Genomic DNA, 9,301 nt, shown 5'->3' with positions numbered 1-9,301 from the left:
TGTTCCCAAATATCTGAATTGTGTCACATTTTTGAAACATCTGTTAGCTGTCTTTATATCATGATTTTGCTCTGCATTTTGGTGACAAGACAGAAACATATGCTTAAGTTTTCTCAGTGTTTACTCCTAGATCAACCTCTTTACTTGCATCAATTAAAGTTTGTGTGTTTCTCTTTATGGTATCTACATTATCACCCAGTAGATCACATCATCGGCATAGGCCAAAAGCTGATGTACCCCATTTAATACTAGTCCCACCTGGTTTGCCTGCACCTTTCTTAATGGCATATTCTAAAGCAAAGTTTAAAAGGAGTGGCGATAAAGCATCTCCTTGTTGTAGATCATTCTGGATAGGAAATTTATCAGACAAATGTTTACCTACACGGACTTTGCATGCTATCCACAGAAAAAGAGAAAACCGATTGCACTAAGATACACAAATATACGTATAATGAAAACAGAATATTCTTGTAACATGTTCTATTTTTGGATCAGATTAGTTTTAGCTGTAGTGTTCTTCTATCCCATATTTAACAGTAAATCATGCAGTAAATTTCTACAGTATAAACAACTATAAGAAAGATTTCCATTTCATTCCATAGTATAATCAATGCATTTATTTGTTTATGCATGGACTCTGTTTAATTAAATAAACACTAACTCTAAAACTAAGACTGTCTTCTCAATATTTGAAATGCTATTTACAAATTTTTTACAAGGTGGTGGGGAAATGTTTTGTAATTAATAACATACTCACAGGTAAATGACCAAGAAGAGATGTAATACTCTCTGATGCATAGAATATTCTTCCAGAAGAGGAAAATACCATGATGAAGCCATCCAATGCCTGAAAGGGAAACATAAATGTATTGCAACAAAAATTTCAAATTAAGGGTATGTCCTGACAATGAAGGCAGCACCATCTTCAAAATGTTGGTAACTGCCTACAAGACAACATGATATCACAACTCAAAAACCACAATTGAAATATGTACTCTAAGCCTGTACTTCCATTTTCAGCCACTCCAAAACCCAAACTAGCTGCCCACATCGGAGAAGGGTTACTGTCTACAGATGACCAATTTGGTTCTGGTCCACAAAAGCCAAGGTGCGATGCATCATGCCCAGGGCTTTGAAGCACTGAGTGGAAATGAGTGTCACCACAAATCCCTTTGGGTGACCAGGAAGCACTCAACTATCTTTATGCCTTCCACGCACATGGGGAACTGCAAGTGTGACTTTTTGATTCTTGTTCCTTTTGGGACCGAAATCCCCTTGTCAAGTAGCAAGCATCAGAGTGGTTCATAGAAACTCCATACCAGAAATCTACACACAAATAAGAGAGCTGGAGATACCAGCAAAATCTATGGAGGATGAGGCATCAACCAGGGGTAGGGACTTACCACGCAACGGAACCTGCCAGCAGAAATATGGCAGATTATTCTCAAGGGAGCCAGTAGTTGTGGTGCACCACTGCTGGGGGCTGGCAGTACTAGCAAACCTGTGGAAGGACACGGTCTGAAACATGTAGCCTCCAAAGTAGGCAGGCTTCAACTGAAAAAGACCAGTCTGCCTGGCAGTGCCAGAAGAGAACTAAAAAACTATAGGAGGCCAAGCTGAAACCAGGTGTGTACAGCCTGGGGGCACAAGTCTGTATCATGGCAAGACGAAACCATGACTGGGACCGTTACAAAAAAAAATTGTCTGAAGGAAGCATTCCTCAGAGGAATTCAACCTTCCCAAAAGGAACAGGGATGACAAAGATCAGGGGACTACATGGAGGCCTTCATTGATCCAAAGAATTTGAGGATTATCCTGAAAATATGCTAAACAAGAATTGCAAAGAGCTTATCCTAAAAAAAAAAGAGTGTTTTATGAGACACCAAAGGAGGAACTCCTGTACAGACAGAGTTGCTGGCCATCAGTTGGAGCAACAGCTTTTAGCTTACTTACTCATGGAGCTGAGCCCTTCTGGTTGAGTCGCCAATTCTGCAGCTACTCAAGAATTTCCCAATNGTGATGTATTGTGCTATGGAGGACATCCCCTCCTCCGCCAGCGGTGACATAACAACATCGAGCGCTGTCGCTGCTACAGTAACAGGCCAGTCAACGCTCCGCCCCCTCCCCCGCAGTGACGTGGCAGCGCTTCCCACTGTGATGTAACAGGCAACAACACCTGTTAAACACGGCGACTAGGTAATGGGGAAGCGAGGCGTTTTCCTTTGTCTGGCTGAGGGTTTATAAGAGAACTGCACTGCCTAAGGAGTTAAGTTAAAATGCAGCAGCCGCCAAAGACAGTTGAAATATAGCAGCAGTCACAGACAGAAGACCCAAACGTGTGGTTAGAAGATCTTATGTGATAATGTGCGATAACTGAGAAGTCAGCAAGTGAAGACTTATTGTGTGACTTCAAGATTGTGTGCTGTAGTACAGTTATATTGGGAGTGTGTAATTAAGAGAGACTTGTATAGCTCCCATGTTATAAATACGTGAAGACTACTGAAATGCTTATTGTGTAGGGTTGTAAAGTGTGTAAACCCGCAACAGTGTTATAAGTATTTGTAGTTACGACTTGTCGGTTGTTAAATAAACCAATTAACAATCTGAACGGCGTCTTCAGTAGCAAAACACGTTACATTATATACAATATCCTATCACTAACGAACTCTACCCTCTTAACTGCTGATACAATTCTCTTATGTAGCAGCCATAATAAATGGTCAAAGTTTGAGGGAAGGAATTACAGTGAAAGCAACGGATGGATTATCCTTGGTGATACTTTTAAAATAACCGAGAAGCATATCTAAACACTGTTACATTAGCACATGCCAGGATAACTCAATAAATAAAGTAATTAGCTATGGAAGGGACAGCCAACAAGTTCCTGGTTGAGGAAGATATGCTTCTCTCCACCTCATCCAGACTGGTTCTTTGGGCCATCAGCCTCTGCTTAAATGGATAATGGGGAGTCTTCTCCTAGGAATAAAGCAGCAGAGCACAATTCAGACAACCTACCTCTATCTAGAGTAAAGGTTAAGACTATACGTTGTGCGTTCAAGTTCTAAGGTCTCCGTTTTTTTTTTCCTCACACAATAATCATACAAAAAATTTGAAACTTCTGTCACTTTTCAACGTAATCTCCCTGCAGCTGTACACATTTTTCACAACGTCAATGCCATGATTCCATGGCCGCTGCGAACGCTTCTGTAGGAGTCTGTTTTGACCACTGGAAAATTGCTGATGCAATAGCGGATTGAAAAACGGCATCCTAGTCTCATCCATTGTCACAGTTGATGACAAGAAAGTCCCATTCATGCCTTCATCACATGTCAACATCGCCTGGCAAATTGCCATGCATGCAGCCTTGTTGTCGTCCGCCAGAATTCGTGGCACCCACCTGGAGGACACGTCCCGCATTTGCAGGTCTTCATGCAGAATTTTGTGCACAGATCGCACGGAAATGCCAACTTTGGAGGCGATGTTTTCCACACTCAATCGGCGATCCTCCAAAACAACTTTCTCAACTCGCTCGACCATGTTGTCAGACAGGCTGGTGCGAGGCCGACATTGTTTTGGTTCGTTGTCACCCGACGTTCGGCCTTCTTTGAACTGTCGCACCCATGAACGCACATTTTTCACATTCATGACACCATCACCACACGTCTCACTCAACTGGCGATGACTCTCAATGGGTGTCGCACCACGCAAGTGGAGAAAACGAATGATTACTCGCTGTTCTTGTAACGAAAACGTCGCCATTTTAAGTATCAAAAACACTTCTCACGCTTGCCGCTACCACTAGAGTTCTGTGTGCCGTAGAGTGCTGCCATCTCTGTCACGCATTCACAAAGAGTGCACACGTATTTTAAACTAAACCGCATGTGTCTATCTGCTCCCAGTCCTGAGAAAAAAAATCAGAGACCTTAGAACTTGAACGCCCCTCGTATAAGGCTTTATCTCCTCTCTTCCTACATGCCTTCATATTGTTGTGTTTGGCTTCAGAAGCAATTTTACCCTCCATCTCATAACTTCAACATGTTATCAGTAACACTGTATGGATCTATGGAACTATTTCAGCGAAAAAAATAAATAAATAAAAGATTATGCAGCCAAATGCTTGTATTTCATGATTTATTTTGCCAGTTCTTCTCTGTCATATGTACCAGAGGGAAGTTCTTGATCAAGCAGGGCCAAAGACCCCAGCCAAATAGCAATTCCAACACACACATAAAATATTTGTTAAATCAACCTGAAACACTATGGAATAAAATTAACTCCAATTAAAGAAACCTATGTAATTTTGTGCACATTTTATTGCTCCGAGATTTAGCTCTCGTATATAATCAACTAATGATTCTTATGAGAGTAAGCCATTACTGGTTAGTCGCTGGCTTCCCACTGCGGTGGCCTGGGTTTGATCCCATGTCTGGTCAAGTGGAATTTGTGGTGGACAAAGTGACAGGTTTTCTCCGCGTACTTTGGTTTCTCCTGCCAATCTTCATTCCTCCAATTGCTCCACAATCACCCTCACCTATCATCTGGGGCTGGCACAATAGGCCAGAAGCGGCTGCAGTACAAGGGACTTAGTTCCACCCCACTAGCAATTAAAAAAAAGCCATCACTGACTTAAATTTCAAAACTGAGTACTAAAGCCTTTCATGCATAGCAAGTCTTCTGAGAAAATTACACATACTTCTAAAATCAAATGCGTGAATTCTTCATTTGATAAGAATGATGGTTTCCAGTCCTCTTGAATTTCATGTGCACGTGATTGAACAGCTATTTCTGTCAAGAGAAACAAAGATCAGTATAAAAAATTCTGGTACACAAACTCATCCCCACTCCATCACCATTCCAATCTAAGCCAAACTAAGTCAAACTAAGCCAAACTAAGACAGCTTGAAAGTATCTGATCTGCTTTCTAATGGATGCTGATCCATGGTTCAGATCCAAAGCTGAAAGTGCCTCCTGCCAGCCCTCATTTTAATTCCCAGTATCAAACTAATATCAGAGGGAAAATGGAAAATTCCGGTCCCATACAAAATGTTTATTCCCTACCTCTGCTTAGAAATACTGGGTTTTTGGATTCTGTTCATCATCTGGTATATTAAAAACTGGAGAACACAACGTTTCAGAAACTAAATCTGTTTCCATCCTCAGGTGATTGAGGTTAACTCTTTCTAAGGAATCCAACAGAGTAGATGTCCTCCCCCTTCAACTGAGGATGGAAACAGATACAGTTGCAAAAATGTTGTGTTCTCTAGTTTTTAGAATACCAGACGACAGGCAAAGTCCAAAAACCCTGTAACTCTTGAGTGTTATACACCATCATCAGAACCCTTTAGAATGTAACCTACCTTGGCTCTTGCCAGGTGGACAGAGAACAAGACAATCAAACAAAATGCTCGGAGGAATACGTCACAACACATAGTATATAAGAAAAATCAATTATGTAGATTTAACAAACATAAAAACTGTGCAAGCAAATCATGTTTAACTTCAGTCACATATGCAGATCTTTTGTCTTATATCAAGAGAGTACTGATCTTCTGGAAAAAATAACATTATATTACTTACCATCATGATTTTTTAAAAATGAAATGGTGGATTTAAGAACTGTAGATTTGTCCATCTTGCGACTGTTGGTTGAGACCATTGAACTCAACTCATTGATCAGCATATTGAATTGGTCACGGCGTTTCTTCTCACTCAGGTTTCGAGATTTCCTTGACATAAGTAAGAATATTAACAATACATTGGAACACAATGAAACACTAAGCCAGACCAAAATCATGAACACAAATTTACAACAGCACATTGTGAATATGAACTGTTGCATGGTTTGATTAATAGGCCTACTAACATATGAAGGAGACATTCTCAGGTCACACCTAGCCTTTGATAATGTTTTTAAACATACGATTTAACACCACAGCATTTCATTCCACAGAAAAATGTACGGCTCCTCAAACAGAAAAAGCTCACATTAATACCAAAGTTCAGAACTATGTTGAACTGCCTTTTCAGCATCAAGGAATTATACATTGCGCATTAGTTCTTCTTCAACAATAAATCAAAGGTTCTACCTCAAAGATTTGAAAACTTACACAGAAAATTGAATAAAAGACTGAATTTTTTGTATCATGATACTGTGCCTTTCACACAACTCCACCATCAGATTTGTGTCTGGTTCTGTTCAATTCTATGACAACACTGGCCAAAAACTAAATGCCAGAGTTGGAACATTCTGTGTACTGGTCATATCTTGCCTAATGCAATCATATCAATACCTCAAAACTGAAAATTTCACCAGATTATTTTTTTTAATCTACTGAACACATTCAGAACAAGGTGACAGTAGTACTTGAAGCAATTCTACCCCTTTCTACAAACACAAACAGAGGTGCTGCTGGAATATTTAATAAAATATCAATTTTCACAGAATCAGCCCCACTTATTCTTCTGACAGACCTTATAACATCAAATATAACACATGAACTATTTTGTCTCTGTTCTTAACAATTACAATTATAATGTTACAATGAGAATAAACATACCGTTTTGTGTCATCCTTGTCGTCCGTGTCATCATCCATAGTATCACTGAAAATTTAAAACGTTTCCATCACTTACGTACGTAGTAAAAACTACAAAATTCTATATTTTCGTGCACGTCTGAAGTAGCCAAAATAATGATTAGAAATTCATATGTTAACAGCAAACTGTGTATAAACGTGGTACTCACTCTGACCTCCGTGTCGAGTCTCGCTTGATAAAACTAGACATATTTTGTGCTAAGTTAGTCACAATCAATGAGCAAACTACAGCGCACAGCATCAAACACCACCAGAACTGGTGTACAGAAGTCCGCCCATTTGACCATATTTAAAAAGAAATCAAGACACTTATTACACATAAATAAACAAGTACAAATTGATAACCTTCATCCTCTGACAGGCAGCCTCCCTTTCCATCTTTCAATTGTTTCACAGTTGGACCAGGAATGGTAAGTGAACGGATGCTCGTTTCCCTAGGTTAAGGGAATTTTCCCTTCTTGCAGCAATGAACATTTCACCAGGCTAAATATGCCATGTCTCATTATTTCATGCTACATTTTACAAAACGGTTTTTGGACATCTGACAGACTTGAAGAGTTCATATTGTAGCGTGTTGGGCAACAACCGCGAAACAAACAACGAAATAACGACAGTTGCTAGGCAGCAAATTCTGAACAAACAGCAACTGAACTACAACAAAGAGGAACAATTTTTTCTAGGCGGGCCGTTCCAAAGGGTTACAAACGCGAAAAAGTTGGAATTTAGTCAGTGATTGATTTATAGAGTGTGTAGATTAGTGAAAGTGTTATAAGTAGTTCACAGTAAGCCAGCTACGCCAGGTCCTGATTGGATTTAGTGATTTGAACGATACGTGTGTTGGGAAGTGCGGCTTTTACGGCATTCACTTTACGTAGTGTGTTCACTGTCAATTCATTTGGCGAAGGCGGCATCGGTGAAGTTTGCCGCCCGGCCACGGTTGTGCACAGTGCTGTGCAAAACAACAAAACAGGTCGGTGGACTTGAGTGTACACAAAGTTGTTGGATATCCTAGTATCGGGGTTCTGGAAATACTGAGCACAGAAGCTAGCATCGCTTAAATCAAAATGGCATGCCATCATGAACAAATATCCAGAAGCAACTTCTGTAGTGCTAGTATATAAAGTATTAAGTGACATTGAGATCCTCATCGGATGTAAACCGGCTAAAGTGGGGGGGAAAGCTCTGGGTGGTCATCTATTGTGAATAATGCGGGGGAGAACAGAGCACAGCTTTACAAAGCTGTAGATGGGAAGCTGCTTTTTACCGCTCTTTACCACATGTACACGGTAACACTGAATGAACTGAAGACCGTCCTTAAGGTGAGTGCATAGGCAGGACAAAGTGATGCAGTGAACAAAACCTCAGTGGGATCAACGGCTCAGGATGACGACTTGCGAGAAGTAAGGAGACGCAAGAGGCATATCTCTAAAGACATTTCACAGACAGCCAAGAATTCGACTAAACCAGTCCCAACATCCGCAGGTGTTAAGCTGCCTCAAAAAGCAATGTCAATTTGCAACTTCTTCGCACCTCTCTGAATTACTGACAGTCTAATCAAGCTTATTAGATCCTTTCTTTCTCAGAGAAAATTCAGAGTTTCGGTCGAAGGTGAAATATCTACGCCAAGGGAGATACAACGAGGGGTGCCACAAGGTTCGTCCTGTCCGCCACATTGTATAGTACATATACTCTCAGGTGTAGCGGTTGTGCGTCTGCCATGAGTCCGTTTCTTCGGCTTCCCGTGGCGCTCTACGGCTAGATGCCGATCTCCATGTCGCTTCTTCAGCGCTCTGACAGGTTTCACTGCAGCCTGTTTCTTAGGGACTTCCTCAAGCTCCACTACAGTATCTGACTCAGTGGCCTTCATTTCTCCCAGGTCACTATGTCAGCTTCCATTTGTTCCTGGCCTCTGTCGCTCTTAGGCAAGACTTCATCTATTCTAGGTTTGCATCAATCAGGGCTTTTATTTTTTTCTTCATTGGCTTTCATTATGACCGTCAACTCCTCACGGTTAGGTTATGTCTTGGCAAAATTGGCCGCCGCCCGCAGATGAATAAACCACCATGCAGGAACGGCACGGCGTAGGGGACGTGGTCATAAAGGACAAATGGTCGAAAAGAGACGACGGAAAATTCGGACCAGGGACTATTTTGCAAGAGCACCCCCAAAAGGACGGACGTTTATCAAGGGATACCGGGCAAATCCGATTGCAAACAATGGCATAACGGACCGAGGTGTAAAATGGTGTGATCTGATTTCACGTAAAGTACAAGTATTGTTTTAACTATGTCCACTGGCTAAATAACATGTACAGGGTCCGGGAGAGAAACCTGAAGTTTTTTATTTGGCACTAGTTTGGGGGTTGGTTGTGTGGGAAGAGAGGGCCCACTGACTTTCAACAGCTCAAAGTATACCATTTCATTAGACATGGAACAGTGGACCGCAGAACATCGTGCTTTCGTCGTTGAGACGTTTTTTTAAAACTGGTGACTGATATCCTGACTGAGCGACGTTTCCGTGTGCATTTTAATGTGGGTCGTCACGGTAAAGTTCCCAGTAGGAACACGATTTTGTTGTGGATTGCAAACTTCAGATAAACTGGCACTAAAAAGAAACCGCCTGGAGTTGCACGCACTGTCCGAACACCTGAGAATGTTGAGAATATTACGCCGGCCGTAGTGACTAGTCCCCGTTGTTCTGCAATGA

General features: G+C 41.2%; 1 protein-coding gene across 3 annotated transcripts in view; it reads right to left on the bottom strand.

Moving 5' to 3' along the window:
- Positions 1 to 6,972, bottom strand: part of LOC111867892 (circadian locomoter output cycles protein kaput) — a 34,308-nt gene extending 27,336 nt beyond the window's left edge. For all 3 annotated transcript variants that reach the window (XM_023858103.2, XM_023858105.2, XM_023858104.2), the window contains exons 1-5: positions 6,745 to 6,972; positions 6,558 to 6,602; positions 5,578 to 5,726; positions 4,694 to 4,785; positions 758 to 847 (exon numbers count right to left, since the gene is read on the bottom strand). In XM_023858103.2, the coding sequence (XP_023713871.1) occupies positions 758 to 847; positions 4,694 to 4,785; positions 5,578 to 5,726; positions 6,558 to 6,602; positions 6,745 to 6,836 (468 nt within the window). In that variant the 5' untranslated portion in view covers positions 6,837 to 6,972. The remainder of the gene's footprint in view (positions 1 to 757; positions 848 to 4,693; positions 4,786 to 5,577; positions 5,727 to 6,557; positions 6,603 to 6,744) is intronic.
- Positions 6,973 to 9,301: the final 2,329 nt, after the last annotated feature.

This window comes from Cryptotermes secundus, unplaced genomic scaffold, assembly GCF_002891405.2.
Source record: "Cryptotermes secundus unplaced genomic scaffold, Csec_1.0 scaffold111, whole genome shotgun sequence".
NCBI lineage: Eukaryota > Metazoa > Arthropoda > Insecta > Blattodea > Kalotermitidae > Cryptotermes > Cryptotermes secundus.
Note: the sequence above shows the minus strand (reverse complement) of the source record. Positions and strands in the feature narration are given on the sequence as shown.